Genomic DNA, 26,511 nt, shown 5'->3' with positions numbered 1-26,511 from the left:
GTTACCCTGGAACTAATCGAACTACATATTCTAGAAGGTGTTAACAATTATTACTTTTCAATAAAACGATATTTGATTAACGAATTATGGAAAACTTTCAGATGAGTGCACTTTTCTTTATGAATTTATCAATTCTGGAATCTTTTCAATTTCTTCACAATTTATTATCGACATCTCTGAAAAACTTTTTGGTTTGATGCACATTTGTTTATGATTTTATCAATCGTGGCATTTCGTTAATTTCTTTATAATTATTTTTTTAATATTTGGATATTTCTAAGGAGTTTTATAATTGGTGAAATGCTCTAATATATAGTTACATAAATATTTATTTAAGAGTTCATCCATTCCATAATCTTTTCAATTTATTTTCAACTATTTATAAATTTTCCGACTTTTCTAATTAACTATTTAATATTTATTTGTATTTTTATCTATTTACTTTTGTATTTATTTATAGGGAATATTTATCATTTCTATTAAATAACATACTAGTGATGAATGCCTTTGATATTGTTCTTAGTCACAAACAGCTGATGCGTGATTCTGCACTTCTGCAGGGCATCAAAAGAAACGCAGTTCTCTTCGCAGCACTAATGCAAAGCGGCGTCGACGCATTGGCGACGACTGAAGCGTTTGCCTTTTTATTGCATACTTTCAGGCCGCAGGTGCACGGGTCGTATGCGGGTTACATTGCCTAGGCCGTGCAAGGTGCTTCTGCGACTGTTTGTGCTCCTTTGCCTGGTCGACTGTTTGCTATTTGCTCTATTTGTTGACATCGTCTATAGTCGTTCTCGATGCGATGTCGTCAATGTTGCCAACTTGACGGTTTTTATTGCTTTTCCCATTCCCTTATCTTTGTGCGCTGCCATACACTGCGTATGCGTGTTTTTCCATTTTATATTTATATGTCTTTGCATTAATTTTCAAATATTTTCATCGTTGCCGTCGTTTGTTGCCCTTTGTGTACTTGTGCTTTTGACTTGGCTATGGCAAATTTATTTATAGGTTTCGATAGGCATCTCTTTGTTGTTCCCCTTTGTCGGCTGTAATTGTTCCTATTGTTGTTGTGACGTGCAAATGCAGAGGGGTTGCTTGGAGCACTAAAAGGCTTTTGAGGCCGTGTTTGTCTGTGAAACAACCATTAAGTTACAGTCACAGTTACTGGAACCAATTCGGTTTAATAGCAAAAACTGTGTCTTATGTTGACACAGCTTTGCTTTATGCATAAAACTGACTCTAAAGCAATCGTTTTTTCGTTGTAATGCATAGTAAATAAATGTGTGGTTATCTAAATTACATTTGCGGTAGATTATGATATATAGTACATTATAGTCGGGGTAACTTGATACTTTAACTGCTGATCTTTATCGTACTTTACTGCCATGATTAGTTTACTTTCTTTTGATTCTCATTTAAAGAATAGATTGAAAAGATTACAGCTAATCGATGAGAATTCAAAATGATAAACATAGGAGCAGAAATGTTGAAGTGAAGTCTAATTTAAGTATTACTTATAAATAAAGTAGATAAACTACAAGAATAGTAGTAGGCAGCTGGTTTAAATGTGGAATATTCTAAGTTACTTTATGGAAAATTAAAAATTTAGATTGTCTTTGCAAACAACAAAATTTCAATGAATATATCTACTATTTTTATCATTGCACTTATATAATTTTTGTGGAAGAGTATTATAACTTTGTACCTGCTGTAAATCTATGTAACAGGTAGAAGGAGTCATCTCTGACCTCATAAAGTGTATTTATATTATTGATAGGCGTAAACAGTCTATAAAATGTGAAATTGGCATATTTTTAATGTAGTAGAATTTTGATGTACTACATATAGCATTCGGTATATTTTAGTATTTTTGGGGAATGCTTTTTAATATATTTTAAAAGTATGATTTTATTGAAATATCTCGCAGTCAAACACACTTCTGGACAAATCTAAATTGTTTGGTAATGCTTAATTAGAATTGTAGAATATAGATAAAATATTTTAAAAATATTATATTTTTGTCCTAAAATTCAATTCAATTCTGGCATTTAAGCTCAGATATAACTATTAACTTAAAATAGCTTAGATAGAATTTAGTTACTGATTGTTTTACTATTAAAGTCATTTAAATTGCATTCGATTGCATAAACTTCAAAGTGATAATAGCTTGGAGTGTTGCAAGACCTTTCCAATTACGTACAGTTCGATGCTTAACTACTTATCATATATTAAGAGCATTATAGTCTCTCTTTTTGCCATGCTATCATCAATTTCTTCGCTTTTTCTCTTTTGCGTTGAATGCAAAATTGACAGTCAGTCAACAGAAACGTAGCCATTGTCGCCGCATCGCTGCCAGTGCCAACGCAATCCATCACAATCACAAAGCCAACGCGACCAGACAGCGACTCACACACACACACATACACACTCGTTCACTGAATCAAACTCACACATACATAAACCCATACAGACATATAGAGTCATTCAGTCAGTCAGTCAGGCTGTCATTCAGCAATAATACCACAAACCGAAAATGCCTCAACTTCAGTGCAACCCGGCGACGATCTCCGCTATGGATAGACACAGCGAGGGAGAGAGAGAGAGAGAGATAGTGGCAGAGAGAGAGAGAGAGGGAGGCCCCAAAAGCCCAGAGCCCAGAGAACTCCAGAGCACAGACGAGGGATACGGAATGGCAGCCCCAGACGTCGGCTTACCCAACCACATTTGTCATTTAAGCTCAACCAAATGTAATATGAAAATCGGCATGAGTGAAAATGTCAACGTGCATTGTGGCAACCAAAAGGATTGGGCATTGGGTGGTGCATTGCCCATAGGTGTTTTGGGTAGGAGGGTGGTTGGGTTGGCTTCCAATGGTTTCTGCTGCTTCTGCTGCTGCTGCTGTTGGTTTCACAGCCTCGTCGCAATGTTGTGGAATTTCCTGTCAAGCTAATTTCCTTTGGGTGCAACGTTGGTTGACTGCATGACTCTCTCTCTCTCTCTCACACACTCTCTTGGGCTGGCTGCTTGGTGAGTTGAGTTGGTTTTGCTGTTTGGTTGGCAGCTCGTTGAATCAATTCACCTGCATGCATAAAATATTTTCGTTGAAAAAATATTCAAACATTGCATATTTTATAGTTTATTGACTGCTCTCTCTCTCTCTCTCTCTTTCCGTCTCTCTCCCACTTTGACTCTGTTGTTTTATTGTGTTGCTGTTTTTGCTACTGCAACAACTTTTCAACTTGTCAACGGGGCGGACTTTGTTGTTCTTCGCTGCCCTTTCGGCAATTTACGTTGCGCAGTTGACATAAAATGAGCGTCATACATACACACATACATATAGTATGTATATGCATATAGCTGCTCCCAGTAGTATACACGCCTCTCTCCCGCCCCTCGACCATCTTTTCTGTGTTTCACTTGCTATTTACCACCTTGACTTGTTTGCCAATTGCAGTAGCAACAACAGCAACAGCAACTGAAACAGCAGCGTTTTTCAGCGTTACGTGTCGCTACATTTGGGAATTGTTTTGTGTGTTGTGCACATCCATAAAAATATGTGTTCACACACACATTCGTCTGCTTATACACACATCTCTCACATACATACATAATAGGGTCATGTGAGCGTATCGTGCGGGTGCAATTTACATGCACTGCGTTTCTGGAATGTGTTATTAAAATTTATGTGCGAAAAAGGTGTCGAAATGCGGGCCGGCAACAACATGGACATGGGGACCCGAATTCAAAATACCGAATACCAAATCCCGAGACCCCAAAACGTCAGTAACAAAAAAACAAAAAGAAAAAACACAACGGTGAACAGCAACACGGCCAATGAAATGTTTTTACCACATACATTTCATTCTTTCATTCCGCGTTTTATTCAGTTCTGCAAACAAAATGCTGAATATGTTTTCCAACGAATCGTTCATAAAAAAATATGCCGGAAATCAGTTTTGAAGGGTGACAATATTTATAAAATATTGCTTGACTGTTTATAACTGATCTTGTGTGCTGCCTATTTACCAACTTTATCAGAACTAAAAAAAATATTAAAAAAAAATTAAATCCAATTCAAATTGTAATATAATATTACAACCAACAGAAATTTTGCCATAAAATCTTTAGGTTTCATTATATATGTAATAATATAATGTAATGTAATTTCATAATTTAATGTATTTGTACCCAAAACTTTAAAAAAAAGTTGTAATTTCCTTTCAAAATTATTCGAAAATAAATTTCTTTTCCTGAACTATATTTAAGTACTGAATCAATCGAAAAACTATTAAGAGCAAATGACTATTTTATTAGATACGCAAAGTAATTTAAATATATAACTGTACTTGGGCAAATAATTGCCAGATGTAATTACGTTTAATATTAAGTGTACGGTAAAGCGTTATTTGGACACGCCACGCAAAGCGAGTAATGAATAAATACGTCTGCCGCTCAAGTCAAAGTCAAATATTGTGCATACGCAGCGTTGTACAAGGCTTCTGGTCATGCAAAGTGTGCGAAATACCAAGGCTATTCCCATAGCTGTGCCTCTGAGGGGAAATTGTTAATTTCGTGGCGTGTGCTGACTTCACTTACGTATGTTTGTTGTTGGCAGTTTTCGTCATTTAAGACTAATCATACCTTCTGCATTGTGATTTGCGATAGTCGCGTATTTCGATATTAATATACAGTATATATTTGTAGGGCCATGAGCCAAGGGCTTTCAGCTTATCTAATATTCTGCTTGTTGTTGCAGCATCTTGCAGCACGTTGAAGCGTTTTGCCCCTCGACTCATTTCGTGTTTGTTTTTTGCAGCATTTGAGAGGCACCTCGGGGGTTGCGGCTATTTGCGTGTCTGCAATTTGTTTGTTGGCTGCCCTGCTGCACTTTCGAGCCATTTTTCGAGTGGCGTAATTAAGAAAGCAAAAAGCGAAAGCTTAAGGGGCTGCAACTAAGCCAAGGAGACGACACTTGAGCCAAGTCAAACAGAAAACTGAAAGCTCGAAAACTGAGTTTTGAATACAGTTACGAAAAAGATATGATTAGCTGACAGATTTAAAGACGCAGACTTGAAATGTGGTAAACTCCCTCCCTCTCACTCTCTTAGGTAATGCAACTTTGCTTATCAGCCAAACAGCAGCAGGCAGAAATTTGCTGTTGCTGCTGCTCTATTTTGGGCAAAAGTTAAACTTGGCTTAGCAAACTTACACATAACGTGGGAGTGTGTGTGTGTGTGTGTGTGTGTGTGCGATTTACACCTGCTGCATATTGTTGACGTGCCACATCAGTTGGCTGTTTTGAAATTATAAACCTTGTTGAAACCCGAGTGGTCGTCGTCGCAGAGCTCTCAGTTGGCAACTGAGGACGCTGAATCTATCTCTTTCTCTCTCAGCAAGTTGGCTGTTAGTTTTTAGCAAAGCTGTCAGTGTCAAAGTGACTGTCAACATGCCATTCAAAATGAAAATTAATAACAATATGCAAACAGCAGCAGCAGCAGCAGTTGTCGCCACGCCCCCACATAGATGGGGGCAGCATGTGTCGTTGGTGTGTATTTATAGAAGTATACCGGGGTAGATAAAGATAGATACGAACTGCATGCAACCTGACCACATTCAGGTGCAGCTTTTTGTGGCATTAGTTTTCGGATAGCTGGCAGTTTTAGTTTCTAATGCAAACTTGTCAAGTTCAACAATCGATGGCACGATGCCACAACTTCATTTCCACAAATCGTAATGGAAACTGTCGGTCGCTATCTCGCCGCTCTGTGGTTGCAATGCTTTCATTTCAAAAAGAACTTAATTATACCCTGTGGACATTGAAAATAGCCAAACGAGGTATGCAATTGAACAAGTTGTTCGACAGAAGAATATATGATTATTAGTAAAATCTAAATTTATTTTTTCTTTTAAAAATGAAAAACTAAGAAAGCTACAGACGAGTGTGGTCGTCTGTGAGATACCCGCAACCCATTTTCAATTAAAGCAAAACAGCGCGGTATTATTCTAAAAATATACCATATATGAATATATCTAGAAAATACTAAAATATAGTGAAGATTTCATTTGGTATGTACATAATATTACGTGGTGTGGTATCATTCTAAAAATATACCGAGTATACCAAAATTATTAAAATATACCGAAAACGTTATTTGGTATATTGATATAATATTACGTGGTGCGCTATTATTTTAAAGCCAAACGAATAATAATAATAATTTCTTCTTAAAATATACCATATATGTATATACATAGAAAATACTAAAATATACTGTAGACTTCATTTGCTATATTGATTTAATATTACGTGGTGCGGTATTATTATAAAAATATACCAAACGAATATACCAAAAATACTAACACATACCGAAAACTTTATTTGGTAAATCGATAAACTATTAATTTAAAGCAAACTTGATGCGTGCAAAAATTACAAGTGCTGTTAAAATAAAAAATACATACATATATTTTATAACGTAGGCGGTATTAAAATGCTGCAATTAATATTTTTAATTGCGTTAATGAATAGCTAAAAATATATATATTTTAATTCAATTTAACAATCTCCAGTAAAGACTATTTTCTGTTTTAAGTTCAAGCTTCCAAGCTCAAGCACTCTCAGCTAATGTTTTCTTTTAGAAATCATTGCATTAGCTTGATATCTCTGGTGCTGATCCGTTTTTAATTTTCTAAACGTTTCAGCTGCAAACCATTGAGAATTGACCTTGCTATCTGGCTTGGCGCACATTGCAGAGGTTTTGCGCCACTTACAATCCAATTGAACCCGCCGCGACCTATGACAACATTCTACACACAATCTGCAACAAAATCGAAGTGGCAAGAAGAAATCAGCGCAAAAAAAGTAAAGAAAAGCGATGTGTTTGAACACACAAAATGTGCTTGGTTTGCACAAAACGTAGCAGCGACAACTGTTCAACTAATTTCGAATTAAACTCAACGATGCCGAGAGAACGAGGACATTTCCAGTCACAGCCTCAGTCGCCGCTCTCCTCGTCTCTGATGTCCTTCCAAAAAGGACTATCACGAACAATTTTTCAGCATTTAAACACTCAAGTGCCAAGCTAATAAACGATATTAGTGCCAAAGCTCATTTCAACAAATATTGTCAGTATAGTCTCAGCACTGTGTGTGTGAGAGAGAGAGAGAGAGAGAGTTGCTTCGGTTGCCACTGTTGCTTCTGCCACAGTTACTGCTGATGTTGCTGCTTCCACGGCTGCTGCTACTGCTTGCTGCTTGCTGCTGGTGTGCAAACATTTTCCAAACAGTTACCAAATAAAAATGATTAGGAACGTGACTAAGAGTGCGAAAAATGTTATTTACTTAGCTGATGTGCGCTATGGGGCCCAGACACAACGACTATGCCAACGACAGCGATGGGTTATGCACACTCACACACACACACACATGTGAACACACTCGCACGCACACAACGACACCGCACACTCAATTGCATATACCGTCAGTCGTGTGTGTGAGTGGGAGAATGACAAAAGTTTGCTGCATTGCGGCTGCCAACATGATGGAATGGGGCACAACTTTTTAGACACATAGTGAAATGACATGCCAGCGAAGTACCCTATAGACATCTACATTTAGAATGCAAATCTAGGCTACGAATTTACGAATACTTTAATTATCAAATAAATAATTCAAGTCTTAATTAAGGTTAATAAGCAAAGTAATTATAAATGTATTTTTGAAGTTTATACCATTCAACAAAATTTGATGTTAACCGATAACTTATTATAATAAAATTTTGTATTTATTTATTTATTTTATATACTTAGTTTATATACTAATAAAATGAAGTAAATTGAATTATTTATTAATAAGCAGAGTGCATGATTTAATTTTAGTTTAAAGTCTACTCTAAAAAATGTGCATTAGGCTCATAAAAAATGTATTAACAAATAAATTTAAATAATCACAGCTTGATTGGGGTTTTTTTGCTATTACATATTGTTCTGGTAATTTTTGTAGTAATTAAATAATTGATTTAAAAATTCGCTAATTAATAATAAAATGAGATTTGGTGAACTAAACTTTTTATTTTTATTAAAATGTTTAAGAGATTATTATCCTTTTAAATATACAGTTAAAGTACTGCATATTATTCAGTTTAATTAATTTTTATCTAATTTCTAATTTGAGCCATTTGTTTTTCCTATTATTTTGTATTAGCATTTTAGTCTCAAGCTACTTTGGTTGACAAACCTCATTTTTGCCCTTACAGGGTATATTAAGAAGTTGGTTAAGTTGCGCAGACTGCACAGCTTTTGGGTGTTGAAAAAATACTTGAAAATTACATGAAAACTACGCACAGCAATGGCAATAAATGACAACATTGCCCAAGCACGCCCCTTTTTATACGCCCTCAACACTGAACACTCGGCGCAAAATTTCATATCTTTTTGGGGGGCTTTCATCCAAGTGATAGCGTTTGCTTGACTGTGTGTGTGTGTGTGCGAGAAGTTCGTTTCGTTTTTTTCTTTTTTTTCATCATCTTTTGCAGCACTTGGAAACTATTTTTAAACAATTTCTGGGTGCACGCAGTGGCACGCCCCTTTCCACATGACGCCCAGCACTTGGCCAGAAGGGAAATGGCGCTGATAAGAGTTTTGCAAGCAGCGGGAAAAAGCGGAAAAAATGCGTCGTTATACAATATGCGCCCGTCGAGAGGGTCGCAAAAGGAAATGGATGGGTGCCACTACAAATGTACTTTGTTGTTGTCCCTCTGTGTGCGTGTGCATCAGTGTGCGTGTGTATAAATTTCTGCATATTTGCACAGTGTAAACTTTCAGCCAGCAGAAAGTGGGAATTGTAAGGAGAGAGGAAAGAGAGGGTAAAATACACACAGGGCACATTGTTTTTGCTGCCGTGCTCTCTCTTTCTGTCTTTTGCTCAAAAGTAGGCAAAACTATTTAAAAGGCCGAAACTGAAATACATTGCACTTTTTGGCCAAGGATTCTGCTTGCAACAGCAGCTGCTCTGCATATATATATATTTTTTTTTTTCCGTTTTCGTTTTCATATCCTGTGGTTCTCTCAACTTCCTTCACATGCATTCTCGCCCTCGGCTTGTTGGCAGGAAATGTTGATAAAAGTGCTGCCATAACGACAATACCAATGGAGTTTCATTTAAATCATTTATAGTTGCTGCAAAGTATCCTGCGACCGCAGCCAATGATACTACAAAGTAAATTGGCTAATTGATTCGAATGGCAAGAAGGTACAAGTCGTAAGTATATAAAAGTAATAATGTTTAAGATAGTAACGAGGGTGTTCGACTGTGAGATAAAAGCAAGACATAGCGGTATTTCTCTATTAATATACCAACACAGTATACAAAAAATATATTCAAATATAACGAATACCATGTTTGGTATATATTTTAAAATATACTAGATTGTCGACCAAAGCAAAGAGGCCGGACAATATACCACATTGATATACCATAAACTACTAAAATATTTCGGAATCTACATTTGATATACGAATGTACTATTACGTTTAAAATACTACTATCGATTTTCAAATATACCAGATTGTTAATCAACGCAACGATGACCTGGCTGCGTTATCTCCTGGGCTCGGAGACAACTCATTCTGTCGTTTACACACATTTGCTGGAGGTACAAAATTAAGAAACTTAAATTCATTTTTATTTAAATATATTTCCATTTAAAAAATATGCAAATTATACTGCATACATTTGTAGTATATTATTTACAATTTGACTATGAAATGAATTGAGCAAATTTTCTATCTGCCCAAGCACATTTTGCACTTACTTAATCACACTCTGTTGATGCTTGTGTATGCAACACCTCGGAATGATTGATAAATCTGACTGTAGCCTTTAGACTGTTGGTCTTATAGAAAAGTGGTATTGTGGTCAAGAAGAAGCACTTAAATTATAGAATACAACCCCGACATGAATCCTAATCCCGAGCAACATTGTGTGCAAAAAAAACAAGTCTGCAATCAATGATACGTAGACAGAACTCAGAAGGCTACTCTCTGCTGGCCAGACGACCAAACGAACCGCAGAAGCCGACAGGATTTTAGCATTTTGCCGACATCAACTAAATTTGAGGCTTAGCAAAAGTTTTTGGTTTTGAAGTACACAACCAAAAAAATACAACATTTTACAATATTTACAACAGCAATAAACTCATTTCCTATGTGCGGAGTCAAATACAAAGGCAAAGGCAAAGGCAAAAGCAAATGGCAATGGCAAATCCAAAGACAATTCCGACTTCCTGTTGACAAAACACATGTGAACTACAACTACAACTACAATAATAATAATAACAACAGCAACAACAACAATAACTGTGTACACTTATATTTACTGAATTTCCTCTTTTGTGGCACTGGCTGAGAATTTTCTCAACGTCAGCTGTTTGCCATTGGAATCCGACCAGAAGTAAAATCCCAACCAACAGCACATTAGTTAAGTATAAAATTTTAATAGTGGTCGTGGGCATGGCTCTCCAGTTTCAGAGCTCCAACATTTGCCCAACAATTTGTATGCCTCCCAGTGTGCTGTGACAACTTGCAATAGCCACAGGCAGAGCGAAGGACGAAAGACGGGGAGAGGAAGAGAGAAGGAGAAAGAGAAAGAGGTCGTCAGCAAATTTGTGCAAATTTGGCTTGTGGCCAGAACTACTTTACAGTTGTGCGGGCGACGGCTAAAGCTGTTGTGAAATTTTAACTAATATCAGCTACAGCTACAGTGGAGTGATGGAGCGATGTTTGTGCAAAAGAATTTGCCAACTTTTGACTAGGAATTCTGTATGCCAAAAAACAATGCAACTTCGAATTGATGGCGGTATCGAGAGATTTAAAGTTTAACATCGATTAGATATATAATACATTTTAGAATTTGTTTATTCCGACTCTACTTTATTTCTATGATCAAAATAAATGCTTCTCAATAATATAAACTTATATTTTATAAGCATTAGTTATGTTAATTTCCCTACTAGTTACTCTTATTAGCTAATCGCCTGTAGTAGTTATAGTTACACTGTTGTCTTTTTGGTCTTTCGATTCTCTTGTCTCATTGTGCAAATATCACTCAGCTGTATTTTTTTCCATCACTTTGCCATTCAGTGCGGCTTTTTTGGCTAATATTTGCCAATGTTTTGTCAGTTTCTTGGCTCGTTGTCTGCTCGCTAGGTAAAATGCTAAATCAAACAATGCCAAGAATATATTCCATTCCATTCCATGCATGTCTCTCTGTCTCTCTATCTCTCTGGGTGAGTGTGTGTGTGTGTGTGCTGTGTGTATTTGTCCTCTGGTCCTTTGTTTGCCGGGCAAATGTAGCAGAAATCTTATTTAAGTGAATTCAGGCTGAAATCTTAGTTAATTTTTATGGCAAATATGTTAAGCTACCCGAAAAGAAGAGAGCAACATTTTCAGCTGCTTGTAAGTGCTTTTGCTTGATGCCTTTAGTGACAGCGCTCTAAGCCTTCGTTTCTCTTTCTGTCTCTGGCTTTGACACAATAATTGATGCTATAAATAACTCAAATCGTTAGCCAACGAGTGAGTTAGTGTGTCGACTATTAGTAAGAGAAATTCTATTTGAGTGTGGCTCGAATCAATTGCCTTGCAATTGTCTATTTCAGTAAAAAAACAACGAATGAAAACACTAGTAGTAAGAGCGCTATTATTGTTGGTGCTGTAAAACTATAATGGAAACATCATAAATATGCCAATGTCTTGGGACCACGCCATGCATACGCGATATTTGTAGTTACATTGCGCATACGCCGCTTTGTCATGCCCAAAAAATTTATAGCCAGCAATTCGAGCGAACTTTTGCGGAACACATGGCCACAACGAGGAGAAATAAATAGAATAGGAAAATATAGATAACTCAAAAGACAGGTTGGACGCCATGGCCAATTGCTGTCAAATGATATGTTGCTTACCTATCGAACGAATTCCACTTTTTTTTATTATTATTGGATTGCATTGTTATGCAATGGAAGTCATTTGTGTGGCCAAAAAAAAGACGGCAAAATTTCTTATTGGATTTCAAAGGCATTCAAGAAATATGGCCACGCCATGGCATGCCATGTTACATGTTCGGAAAAGTCTATTGATTTGTTATGACGACGAAGTCTGCGTGACGACAACGGCAACGGGACGGGAACGGCAACGACGGAGCTAAGGGGCTGGCTGCTATAACAACAATGTCTATCATTCACTTATAGAAGCTAAAAGCAAAAAATTCGCCCATAAACGACAACAGGGTCGTCAAGTGTTGCCATGGCCATTGTCGTTGTCGCTGTCGCTGTCGTTCTCCTTGTTGACATTTTCATTAGCAAATTAATTTTAATTGATTACATTTTATGCGCAAATGTGCAGACAGCAGCGTTCCCAATATATTGAATTACAATTTTATTTATAACTTGGTCTCGCTTTCATTCTTTCTTACAGTTTGCCGCGTTGCCGCCAATTTGGCTGGGCAATAATGTGATATTATTAGTTGATTCCATTTTGGTGGGACACAACAAATTTCATTAAAGTAACCTGAGAATTGGGTAATGCACAAAATGTTGCAAAAAGCAATTTGCGCTCAGTTGACACCGAGGTAGTAGGCGATGGTGCCACAGGTGTTCGCATTGGCATCAAATATCAATGATTTCATTTACTTCATCCCAGAACGTCTTTATTTTTATACAATTTTCTCACGAATTTCTTCGCTGCGTCTCTCTGCAGCAAATTAAAGTACAAGTGATTTTCGAAACATCTTTTCTTGTCTCGATTGCCACTCAGCGACAAGTTGAAAAACTTTTTGAACACGCACCAAGAAAACCCAAAAGTACAAAACCCAGGAAAAAAAAATGAAAAACAAAAATACTTTCCAGCATGTTAAGTTAAACTTCAATTTGCTGCAATGATGCGACAAAAATTCAAAAGAAAGACAGCACGAAGGGGAGCGACAGGCGATGCTGGGTATTCTTATCTTTAGCACTTACCTTGTTGCCAGATCCCGATGTACGAAATTCATTTGCTCCAAATGCTTCATGCCCGATGCAATTTGTGTGGCAATGTACACTAAGCAGCCATAGCTACGAGTACAAGCAAGTCGGAGGAGTAGGAGGAGGAGAAGGCGGGCACGAAACGGATGCCAGCGGAGGATGCCAACGTCAAATGAGAATTTCAAAAGTTTTCGCGTGTGGCAAGGACGACAACGAGAATGAGAACGACGACGACGTCGGCGACGTCGACGATAGCAACAGTGGCAATGGCAACAAAGTTAACGAAGTTTTTACATCCGTTTGCGCATGTTGTTGGTGGTTGGTTCGGTGGTTGTTTCGTTCGTTTTGGGTGGATCGGCGTAATCATTGAACACGAGACCGGAAGTGTAGCGTCGGCAAATGGCGTCGGTACAGGAAGCACGATAAAAACGCACGCAAAAACGCAGCACAGGGCAAAAAGAAAAGAAAAGAGACACATCACATTAGATTGCTGTTCATTAAAGGGAACCAGAAAAAACAAACAAGTCATCCACTTACCTTAGACTCTTGTTGGCCATCAGACCTGTGGTTTCAGCCACATGCTCCTGTAGAAATTGATTCAAATCCCCAAGACAATTTGAATAGTCCTGCACCATGCAAATGGGCTCATCCCGCAGACAGGCGCCTACCAAACGTGCCACATTCGGATCATTGAGACGCGCCAGCTGCTTGGCCTTGCTGCGAAATTCTTTTCGAAGATGATCACTTGCGCCGGGTCGCAACGTAGCCACAGCAACTAGAGTGGCACTGAAAGTATTGCATTGAGAAATATATGTTAAATGGAACGCAACCTAATTTAAATTTAAGTATTATAACTTATGAACATTTAATTACGATTTCTGTAATTTTGATTTAAAGTCAATGTAATTAAAATTAAAATTTTATAAAAATATTATATTTATTTTGTTCACTCTACATATATTTTATTTAAATAAATTTTTACTGTATAAGTTTTGAATGAAAGCTCTAAGAAGGCTCCTTTATAGTGGAGTTATTTTCCTGAATTTTATATTGATTCAATGCAAATGTATATTCAAGTTTACAATGTAAAATAGTTTCCAATTAATTTTACTTTATATTCAAACATGTATTTAAGCAAGCTTTGTAAAAAATGTACATTTATTTAATTTAAATTTTCGTTTTAAGTGTATTTAAACGAAAAGAAATTTCTTAAATGTAATTTGATAAAAAATGGAATACTTTTGTATTTTAGCAGATCAGTTATTGTCATCCTTATACAAGTTTCAGCTTTTAAAAAGTTTATTCAGATGAGTTTGCAAAGATTTAAAAACGTATCAATCAGTTTAAAATCATATCTCTCATAATATACAAAACTTTAAATCAAACAACTCCCACACCTATTTGCATGTTGCTATTGTGTTTTAGGTAGATGTAAAAGTGAACAATGTCAAAGATGAACTCAATACTTCACTTAAGCATTGACGGTTGATAAATGTGTTGTGAGTTGCTCTTGTTGCATGCTCACAAGTTGACCACAGATAACTGTACGTTGCCTAGCCACATCTCCCGCTGTGCTGCCACTCGCAGCTGACCACACTAGCATTTCCAATCTATATCAATTGAATATATGCATATAGTAAAATTGCATACGGCATATATGTATGTGGGATGCCCATGACAATTGCTCTCTAGCGCAAAAATCAATTAGAGCAGCTCAACAATGTCCTGGTCTCCTCTGGCGATGTCAATATATGAGTATATGTGAGAGTAGTCGCCCTTTTGCAATTTTGATACGTAACGTAACAATTCGATTTGCCTGCTTGCTTTAATAGTTTTGCGGTTAGAAAGCCACAAAACGTATTACGTATACGTAATATTGCACTGCAGTGCTGCAGAAAAAGCAGCAGCAGTAGCAGCAGGCAGCCGACAAGGATGAACCCCCCTAGGCAGCTGTATGCAAAATAATTAACATACACACTCATACACGCACACACTGTCCCACACACACACACATACACATTCAGCAGATACATGAAATGCTCTAAGGGCTGCCGCTTCTGTGCTAAAACTTCAAGTGGCCAACACCAAACGAGGTCGACTGCCTCTTGTCTGCGTACGTGTGTGTGTGTTAGTGTGTGTGTGTGTGTGAGGGGCGTGGCAGTCTGATAAAATATTAATAGACAGCTGGATAGACAGTTATCAGACAACAGATGGACTTTATTGTCCCAGACTACAGATGAAATTTATAATAGACACATGCAAGTTGAAAATCAAACAGCACACACTGAGTTACGCATACGCCATGTTGTCTTGTTGGGGAAATGAGAACATTTTGCCGCAGCATACAAAATGTATCCACTGATGCCACTGACCACGCCCACAATTGCCCTTTACTCATATGGCACAAGTACTTGTATAATGTGCAATAAAAAAGCTTCAATTAAATGGCAAAAATGAAATCAAAGGTAACTGCTTCTTCTCCTGCTCCATGCTCCATCCGAGCACAATGTCAATTTTTTCAGTTCTCTCTCTCTCTCTCTCTCTCTCTCGTTCTTTCGCTGAGCTTGTCTCGTCTGTGTCTGCGACTGATTCCTGATGCCTTGGTTCCCTTTGGTTCTGGTTCTGGTTGCGGTACTGTTTCTGACTGTTGACGTTGCTGCTGATGCTGATGCTTTGGCTGCCTTTTTGGTTAAAGTTTTCATAATGGAATTTCTGATAAGCTTTTTTGTGGCCAGCATGTGCTTCTGTTGCCATTGTTGTTGTTGTTGTTACCGCAGACGTGGCATTATATGCCACAAGCCTGATACCTACAGCCTGCTACCTGCAACCTGCAACCAGCAAAACTGCAATCTACAACATGCAGCAGCAACATCTCACAGGCTCACTCGCTCATCGGGCTTCGCTTTGCTTTATGCCTTTTCATCTAACCATTTGATATCCTTCTACAATCTTCCTCTCACTCCTTGTCTGCTTGTGTGTGTGTGTATTAAAGTATTGCGGTTTTTCTCATTGTCAACTATTGTTATACGAATTTTTGATTTTTCTTTTCATCTGCAAAATGTAAGCAACTAGCCCTTTCTTTTTTTTGTAAGCGGCAGTTTGTTGATATGTCAAAGCGAACATTTCATTTGATGACAACGTTTGAATGAATTGCTCAAATAACAATTGATGTATGTCCATAAAATGTAACCTGTCTGAAAAGCGAATCAATATCGGTTTTGATAAGGCCAAGTTTTTGGCGAACTTCGTTTACAACATTAGCGTAACTTGTTGAAGTTAATCGGCTGTTGCTCCATCGAGCTAGAATAGCTCATTCAAACAATTAAGACAAGTACTACACTGTGAAGAGCTCTCGAATGCGGCTGTAGCTGTTTTAGCCAGGGAATAGTAGACCGCAGTTCGCAGTCCGTGTAGTCTGTAAGCCGTAATGCAGCTCATTTTTGTGTGTGTTTTGCCACGAATTTGAGTTTCATTTTCGGAACAGGCCTTGCAGCGCACAGACACAGATACAGATACACAGATACAGCTAGAAATAGGGTTGGGGGATACTTACTTCAGCACATTTGTTTCGCACAAATGCAGTTCACCAAATACGCCGGTGCCCAACTTCTCGACAATGACGAGGGACTGGCGTGGAAACTCCTGCACTTGGCAATTGGCCTGCTCCTCGTTGATGTCGGCGAAATTAGCGCTCATATCCAAATTGTAATGATGCGGTTTGCCGCCCGTTGGCGTGGGCGTGGTCGCTGCCGTGTTCGAGGAGCTCAAACTCAACGAGCCGCTGCTCTGAGAGCCCGCCGGTCCCATCACTGGCTTGCTGCAAATTGGTGTTGCTGCGTAATATTTCTCTGGTGGCGGTGGCACCGGCGGTGGCAGTGGTGCAACTACTGCTGCAGCTGCCGTTGCCGCAACAACTGGAACTGGAACTGCACCAACTCCACCCACTCCACCCACTCCAACTCCAACTCCAACTCCGACGATGGATGCATTAAGCGAACTGCGGGCGGTGCCAGTGCCAGAGGCATTCGGTAGCAGCTGCTGCATGTGAGGCACCGCATAGTCCTGGCAAACAATGTCCGGCACATCTGTGAGCGAGAAGCGATAGAGAAACAGAAACAGAATCAGAAACAGAAACAAAGTGAGGGAATGTGGATGGGGCGAAGGGGGTTTCCAGTTCAGAGAGTGTTAATTTTTGACCATAAAACTGAGCTGCCAAAACAATAAACTTTTAAGCGCCATTTTACGTGCCAGCCAAAAGTTTTTGCGCCGGCAAACGAATTATACAAAAAGATGCCACAAAATTTTACGGATATACAAGTGAAATTTACACTCGACTACACAAGTCGTAAAGTTTTTAGTAAGAAACTGTTAGCAATTAAAACAATGAAACATCTTTCTTTCGCTCCCCTTTCAGGGCATTGCGTAATAATCTTGCTTAACACAAAATACAAAAATATAAAATAGGAAAAGGATTTTTATAGCTCGACTTTATAGTATTTTAAGTACAATGCTGCTATATATAGTATTTATTTATAATTCTATTTTTACCTTACTACTCAAATTGTTTAAATAATAAAAAAAAAACTATATTTTATGTTTTGGTTTACCGTTGTCCTATTCTATTATATTATTCCTTTAAATTTAAGATAAAATATTTCAAACATTATTTTAATAGCTCTGTTTTGTTACTATAACAATTTGCCAGCTGCTTTTAAATATTTTTGTAGTCTTACTTCCTTTGCATGTGGGAAATGTAAAGTGCAAATTTTGCATAAAGTGTGACCAGGTCTGTTTCATGTAATGCCATCTCACTTGTGCGAACTGGACTTTGTTCTTTTGTCTCTCGCTTTCATTTGTCTTGTCCAGGACTTTTGTTGCCTTCAACTTCAAACTTTTCCCATTTAGTCAACTCTCATTGCAGCAGAGAGGAGGAGACTAAATGTTGGGAAAACAGAACCCCGGGCAAGACAAAATGGCGTGTGGCAAAAAACTAAATGAAATTAATTGCAACTTGGCGATGCTGTTGTCTCGCTCCCACTTGTGCTCGCAGACGGACAAGTTTTAATTTTATTGTTGTTGTAATAACATTATTTAGTTTGTGTGAGTGTGCGAGTGTGTGTGTGAGTGTATGTGTGTATGTGTGTGTGTGGGGCTCATTGTCTGTCTATTCTCCTTGTGGGCCTCTGTCTTGACTGTCATTTTTGCATTCGTAGTGCCAAAAAGTAGTGAAAACATAAAATAACAGACAGTGCAAGAGAGACAGACATATGCAGCGACAGACAGACAGATGGGGGGAGAGAGAGAGAGACAGAGAGACAGACATCGAGAGACAGACAATTCAACGTTAATGACAAAACTTTTCGACGACTCTGTGAAATTCGTATGCAAGTTGTCTGTATATGCATTTGCATGTGTGTGTGAGTGTGTGTGTATGTATGTGTATAAGTATAGTGTATAGTATGTACACTATGTAAGTATAAATATGTATTTGAGCAATCAGTGTCTCAGTTTTGAAGTTGCACTGAAGTTTTGTGGCCTTACGTTTTCAACTTGAGATTGCAGAAATGTTGAATGCGCTACTCCAATTAAAGCATTCACGAATTGTGCAGTCAAATGTGACATTGGATTTCAAGAGAAATATAAACTAGGCGGCTTAACAAAATATAAGTAAAATTAAATAAAATAAATATAAATAAAACCTACATATATTTTTATTTATATAATATGTTTGTAAGTTCCCTGTGGGAAAACATAGTTTATAAAATTTTAATGTGCAATAGGTCTGAGTTTTTCAAAATTCAAACTCCAACCAGCTTAAATTAAAGGTTAAAAAGAATTGAATTAGAGGACTAACATCTGCATACAATATAGTTAAATATATTTTATTAGCTTCATAAGTATGAATTGCACTTTAATTTAAATTGAAATAAAAACATATGCATTTTGGTATTTACTCGGGGAGAAGTTAAAGATTTCCATTACAGGGGATCTCAAATAAAACAAATAAAAAAATATAACAAGTAAGAAAGCTACAGTCGAGTGTACTCGACTGTGAGATACCCGCTACCCATTTTGAATAAAAGCAATATATTTTGCGGTATATTTCTCAAAATATACCAAATATACTACTAAAAAACCAAAAAAAAATATACCAAATGGTATATTTGGTATATCGATATAGTACCGCATTCAAAATATACCATAGACAGCACAATATACCAGACTGTCGGCCAAAGCAAATTAGACCCCTAGTAAGTAGGCGTTTTTGCCCATACAAAAGTATTTCTTTAATAACTTCGACAATTTTTATCTGATCGCAACCAAATTTTTAGGAATCATAACTACTATAGTAATTATTATATATACCAAAATTCGTAACTCTAGCTTTAAAATTACGCTTGTTATTCGATTTTTTTTATTTGCGGGGGCGGAAGGGGGCGTGGCAAAAATTTGAAACAAACTTGATCTGCGTGCAAACATAACAAATGTTGTCGAAAAAAAATTATAGCTCTATCTCTTATAGTCTCTGAGATCTAGGTGTTCATACGGACAGACGGACGGACACACAGACGGACAGACACACAGACGGACAGACGGACATGGCTAGATCGTCTCGGCTGTTGAAGCTGATCAAGAATATATATACTTTATAGGGTCGGAGATGCCTCCTTCTGCCTGTTACATACATTTCCTGCCGGCACAAAGTTATAATACCCTTCTACCCTATGGGTAGCGGGTATAAAAATACTTAAAAGAGAAAATTTACACAAAAATAATCATGAATTCGGTCCAGAGCTAAATATAATGTCAATACAATATACAGCTAAACTATTTAAAACCCTATCAAATACTCATCATACACCAACGAAATATTATTTTGATTGTAATAATTAAATTTGTTATTATGGAGCTGGTTCTTTTTGGTATAATTCTATAATAATATTCATATGTTCACTTTCCCATAATTCCTTTACAGCTTTGTACGCTTTAAGTATACCCATCTCTCGCTAGTTTAGCTACCCTTGAGTTCACTTTCATTGCACTATATAGTTGCGGCGATTACTCAGAACTATGGGTGCTATTGGACTGTCTCATGCATAGCTGGGAAAATTGCGACCTGCTTTTAAACGAGTTTCGTTCTTCGTCTTCGGCTTATTGCCATGTTTATTTGCATGCAATGTTATTAAGTGAGAAGTTTTTCGCAGGCATTGCAGCCAGTCAAGGAGGTAGGAGGATGGAGGGAGATTCGCTTCAGCATTGGCAGTGCAAATTGGCAGTTGACTTCAAAAATGGGATTTAATTTGAGTGTGGAGTGTGTGTTGTGAGTGGAGAGTGGAGAGTGGCAGTCAGGTTTTGTGTGGCGTGGCAGAAGTTTTGCAGCCAGACCAAACGAAGTTTCAAGCACTCAATTTGAAGCGTGCGGTACGCGCGAGACTGTGACGAGTGACTGCGAATGAAACTGGTACTGGAGGAGTTCCATGGCCAAAGTTATAATTTATTTGAGCTAAATTAAATTATTATAGCAACGGACGGACAGACAAAGACAGGAAGAGCGGGTGGATTGGACTGGCGAAGAATCAAAATGTTGAGGGAGGGGAAAACGATGACAAATATTTGCTGCCCAGTTATAAAATGCACCCAAAGGCAACATCAGAAAACTTTTTGCCAAATGACTCGAGCGCATGAAAGGCGTGCCATAAACGCTCATGATGACAATCACAATGATGACAATAATGATGATGATAATGATGATGAGGACGACGACGAGGATGACGATGGGCCAGGAATGTGTGCAAACAATGTGCTTGTCCTGCATGTTGTCGATTTTATGCGCTTCACTTTGCTTGGTCTCAGTCTTCTACACACTAAACACAGAGAAAGAGACAGAGACAACGACAGAGACAGAGATGAAGCGAAAGAATGAGATAAAGGCAAGCAAAAAAATGTGTAGCATGCCTTTAGGCGGCAAGCAGAAGACATTAGAATTCATTACAAATTACGTAGCTAAGCTCGTAACCCTTAACCAAGAGTCCAAGGGTCCATGTTCCATGCTCTATGCTCCATGCTCCATGCTCCATGTTCCATGTGGCAATTAAACACTGCACATGTTACTCGAGAAATACATGAAACGAAAACCCTTGCGAGGAGAGTCCAACATTTAGTTACTCTGCTTGTCTGCAGCTTGAAGATAAGTTGGTTAATCTGCAACATTGTATGGTTGTTAAGCAGCTTAAATTCGATTTTCAACTAATGTATAAGGTTACTTTTCGATAATTGCTCTAGTTAAGCAGTAAACTAACTTGATAGAAGCACAATTCACTGGACTTATTTGAATAGTTTATCAATATTACGTATACGTTGCGTATGCGCTATGTGTTGAACTAATAAATGGACTATAGAAACTGATACTTCGCAGCTGCCGTTGCATAACGTATCACGTTGTTGGCATACTCTTTCTCTCAGCTCTGTTGGTCTTTGCTGACTAAGCAATTCAAAATTATGTCCTGCGGCGCGAACAACGCGCGCAGTTTCTTTTTTGCCCCCTCCGCTTTTTCTTTTTTTCATTTTTTTTGGCTAGCTGCTGCACCGCTGGCAAAGCGTCCATCAGACTGCGCTGCACTGGACTGGACTCGACTGGACTTTCATGTTGTGCGCTAAATTAAGCATTGCGTCGTACTCGCATTTCTCCTTTTTGTTTTTTTTGTGTGCTGCAGAAACATTTGCATGTCCTGTCACAGCCAGGACGCAAAACATCAAACTCATCAGGAACGACACCAGCAACTGCAGCAGCAGCGGGAGCTGGAGCAGGAGCTGGAGACGTAGTTGAAGCAGCAGGAGCTGATGCTTGAATCATGCTGTGAGCACTGTTTATGGCCCCCAGCAACAACAACTACAATAACAGATTCTCCCCACTTTACTCCCTCTCTCTCTCTCTCTTCTGCGTGAACTCACCTGTGTAGTCCGGAGTTACATGCTGACGCTGCAGGTCATTCATGGAACAGGCACTGGCTGCGCTCGTGTACATGTTCACATTGAAGGGCTCGTGGTAGAGACTGTTCTTGTCAATGGACGACTCATTGTCATCCATTGTTGTGACCACCTAAAGGCGAAAAGGTGACAAAAATGTGTTAACAAAAAATTGACGCCTAGTTTTTTGCCAGCATTGCCATTGCAACTGCAACTACAGCAACGGAGAACACAACACTACAGTTTTTAATCATGATTTCTGCATATGGAGCCGGGCACTGCGGAAAAGCCTTTGTGCGTTAGTGGTAGCTAGTTTTTCTCTCCATTTTTTTTTTTTTTTTTGTGGGGTGAACTGACATGCATTTTGGGTGGCGACCATTGATCGGTGAGTGACCCACAGTTTATGTAGTTTTCATGTCAACCGGTTAGTGGCCCCCCCCAAAAAAAAAAACAAAAAATGTGTAGCACTTGGTACCTTCAAGATTCCATTGGCAGGGCCATTGCCATTGAGTCGCTTATCAATGCCGCCGAGGGTGTCCGGATTGAAGTTGTGCTGAAATGCATCCAGCACATGGCCACGCCCGCGTGCGCGCTTATTGCGTGCTATTATCACGAGGATAATGGCAACCAGAAGCATGATAATCGTTGCCAGCGTTGTGATTATGGCGCCAACGAAATTTACTTCCTCTTCCGGATGGTCAATGGGTTTCGGCGAGATAACTGCAAAGTGAAAACAGAGAAAGAGACTAGATAAAGAGAGAGAGAGAGAGACAGAGCTACGAACTGACAGCAACTAAACAACTGATGCTGATGCTGATGCTGTGGAAAAGAAGGAAAGCTAAGTAATTAATGAAAAACTTTTGCACTTTTTCAGCATTTTCTTCTGGTATACTTTGTGGGCGCTGGGCGCTTATTGTTTTGCCGGCAACACTCTATTGTGTTGTTAACTCATTGTTAATGATAGCAATGGAGTAATTAAAAAAATAATCCACTCACAGACTACAAATTAGTAAGATCCTGATTGAAGACTTATTGTTGTTGTGTTTAAATTAAAAACTAAAAATAACTCTGCATTCCAAATGCGGTAAATATTTAAGGCCATGGCGCCCACTCTTGATGCTAATTAAGCTGGGAGTTTTTGTTGTTTTTGCTGTGGGTGGGCAATTCATCAATCCATCCATCGACTCACCTTGCTTGGTCTGCTGACTTCGCTCTACGCCTCCGTTGCCAACAGTTCGGCCCACTTCATCGCGCTGCAACGGATATTCCGATGTGTTTGGCACGGAAACGCCATTCGAGGGCGGCACATTGAGCAGCTCCTCATCTGTGAAATTGCCTACGACGGGAACTGCAAAAGGAGTTAGAGACCGAGAAACTAGGTTAGCACTGGAAAAAAGAAGGCAGTAAAAAGTGTAGTAAAGTGCAGCCAAACTAGGCAACAAGAAGACTGAGGGGGGATTGGATGACAGCTGCCCGTCTTGATAAACCAGCCAAGCTAATGGCTCTCACATAGAGCAATTAGCAGAGAACGAGAGAGAATCGCGATTATTATGATAAATGAGCTGTTGCTGTTGCCGCTGCTGCTGCTGCTTCAGTTAATGTCAACGCTGATGGGAGAGAAACGCCCAGTTGAGTGCCAATTAGTGTTGCATACTTTTAGGTGTCGCCTCGCCCACAAAACAACAACTACAACTACTACAACAACAAGAACATGAGCTCAACTAGTATGGGCGCGTTGAAGCGTGTGCGTTGTTGACCTTTCACAGCCAGACAATAAACAGAAGCGCTGCAAATGCCATCATCCATCGCAGACAGTCGTCGATAACAAAACTGCCGATCCCCTCGCTTTTCGCTTTTCGCTTTTTTTTTTTTGCTTTTGGTTTTCCTTGTTTACCCAGCGGACTGGACGGGTAACTTTGTTTTGTTAGCTCATAGAGAATGGTTTGGTCCTGGTTATCCTGGTTGGCAGCACAAATTTCCAAATGCATTTCCGCCTCGAGCGTTTGTTGAACTTCTCGTTTGCTCGCTCGCTTGATATTTAAAAACAAAAACAGGGAAAAAACTGACGAGAACATTTTGCAGAAAATTTCGAAAAACAGCTGAAAAACCGTTGAGGGAAATGCAAATTTTTACAGCTCTTGGCATTGATTTTGAACTTGTTGTGCTGCTGCTGTTGTTGTTGCTATTCTTGTTGTTGTTGTTGTTACCGCCGCGTGTCGTCTATTTTCTTTGGCGTCAACTTTTTTGTTGGCACACAAAAGTTTTTTGTTTACTTTCGTGTGTTTGAATTTGCCATGCAAATAGCAACGACAACAACGACAACAACATTTTCGCCATTCTGTCGTTTGGTTTGCCTCGCTTCTGGGTGTTGCTTGTGGCATAGAAGTTGGTCCGCCGCATCCAAAAGTAGCACTGTGAATTGGGACTGCGACGGCGACTGCGACTTCTCTCCCCCGTAAAAAGTCGCGTCATTTGCTCCCCTGGAACACAACTAAACCAAATCTAAATGGAGAGTAGGAAAACGGAACCTCGAATATGCTAATTTGTTACGCTGGCTGAGAGAGAGACAAAATGTTAATGGCACCACTTGATGTCTAGCGTATGGAGTGTGGTTTGGCATTTGGAGAGTCGCTCTGAGATTGGCAATTGACACATGGATCGATGTGACAGCTGTATCTAAAGGATTTCCAAAGAAACACGCATTGAGCATGAGATAATGTGTACTCAGGGATTTGAAAAATGTATTAAAGTTGATTCTATCTAAATTAGTTTGACATATCAATATTAATGTGGTTATTGCATGTGCAAAAATTCAAGGAAATTTGTTTGTGATTTATATAAAAATTAGTTACAAAACAACGACTGAGATAACAGCTACCGTTTTTCAATAAAAGCAAAACAATGCTGTATTATTCTTAAAATATACCAAGGTGATATACTAAAAAATACTGAAATATATAATTCGCTATATTTGGTATATCGATACACATTCAAAATATACTAATATATACCGAATACTATATTTTTATACCGATATACTATTACTTTCAAAATATACCATACAGTCTAAATATGGGCAATTCCCAAAAAAAGGTAAACCACGACCGAAAAAAAAAACTTCACATTCATCGTATTTTTTTGTATAATGTCATAAAGAAATATCCAAATTTTCATAATACAATGGATCCGTAGCATATCTCCGTTGTTTTTATAAAAAAATTTGCCTGCAAACTGACAAAATGTAATTTTTTTACTTTTAGCTCCTTTTGTATGCATTTTTTATGTTTTATTATTTCACAAAGAAAACATATGATATGTTTGCTCTTTTTCTACCAAATCTCTTAATAGCAATCCAATAATAAGATAAAAAATGCAAAGTGAGCGAAAAAATGTTCAATTAACTGTTTATTTTTATTTTGCTTCTTATCTATGTTCAAATCGTACGTTCGCGACCAAAAACATAATTTTATTGTAATTGCTCCGCAATAAGTGCAAGCAGGTGAATGAAACTTCGCGTGTTAAGTGATTTTGGTATATATATTTTAAATATAAAAAATCGTTGGCGTTACTCTAACCAATATTTGTTTATTGATTGTCAAAGTAGCATGGATTTAAAAAAAAAAAAAATTTTTTTTGTTTTTGTTTTTGAAAACTATGTCGTTTGCAGTTACTTATTACTTGTTAGTTATTACTTATTATTTATTACATATTTTTCTTGCTATTAATAAATTTCAGTACATTTTTCATATTTAATAAAAATTTATTTTTTTTGCTTTTAAATGTTATTAGACACATTAAATTGAGTTAAATCCGTTTGTTTTTATGAAATATGAAGTTATTAATAAAAAAAAGTTGTGGTAAAAATAAAAATTTAATAAATAAAACAACATGGAAAAATAAATTAAAAATAAATAAATGGAGATATTTTCTTGGGAGTAGACTTAATAGAAAGCTACATAATTCTATTTTAAAAGTAAAGTAATTTCTTTAAAATATTCCGTCTCAATTCGCAGAGTCCATTTTGCGTACGTTCGCGACCGCATGTTTTTTGACAATATTATGAAAATTAAAAATCGATAAGCCCCATAATTTACACTAACCAAAGGGCTAAACAAATGCTATCGAAGAGTAAAAAAAAAGTTTCAGGAAACGTTTGTTTTCGATTTTATTTTTTTAATTTATCGCGTACGAACGTACGTTCGCGACTTTGGGAAATGCCCATATACCAGATTGTCAGCCAAAGCAACTGAGACCCGGATGCAGCGGTCGTTGATTTCTATGACAATTGTTTCTTAATAATAATAATATAAAAAGTCTGCTTGGCGAAAGTAAAGTAAAGTACTTTAAGTGAAAAAAAAATATTTAAATTCCGGAGCTTTAATAAATATTTGTAAGTAGCTTAAAGTAATTCAATTTGCTTTGGTGATTTCAATAGCATGACTTCATCTGTAAGTGAGTTATGTTTAATTTCCATCTGAGTAAATCGATTTTAACTTACGATGATTGTACAAGAATATGAATGTGTTTAC

General features: G+C 37.9%; 1 protein-coding gene across 3 annotated transcripts in view; it reads right to left on the bottom strand.

Annotated features, from left to right (window-relative positions):
- LOC132798225 (discoidin domain-containing receptor 2) overlaps window positions 1-26,511 on the bottom strand; it is a 160,300-nt gene that overhangs the window by 44,727 nt on the left and 89,062 nt on the right. For 2 of the 3 annotated variants that reach the window (XM_060810004.1, XM_060810003.1), the window contains exons 9-14: window positions 23,172-23,330; window positions 22,458-22,702; window positions 21,968-22,115; window positions 16,569-17,100; window positions 13,553-13,801; window positions 13,013-13,105 (exon numbers count right to left, since the gene is read on the bottom strand). In XM_060810004.1, coding sequence (XP_060665987.1) covers window positions 13,013-13,105; window positions 13,553-13,801; window positions 16,569-17,100; window positions 21,968-22,115; window positions 22,458-22,702; window positions 23,172-23,330 — 1,426 coding nt within the window. Of the gene's footprint in view, window positions 1-13,012; window positions 13,106-13,552; window positions 13,802-16,568; window positions 17,101-20,053; window positions 20,881-21,967; window positions 22,116-22,457; window positions 22,703-23,171; window positions 23,331-26,511 lie in introns of those variants that run through there. The other variant, XM_060810005.1, reaches the window with a different exon arrangement.

This window comes from Drosophila nasuta, chromosome 2L (assembly GCF_023558535.2).
Source record: "Drosophila nasuta strain 15112-1781.00 chromosome 2L, ASM2355853v1, whole genome shotgun sequence".
Taxonomy (NCBI): domain Eukaryota; kingdom Metazoa; phylum Arthropoda; class Insecta; order Diptera; family Drosophilidae; genus Drosophila; species Drosophila nasuta.
This window is presented reverse-complemented; position numbering and strand designations above follow the sequence as displayed.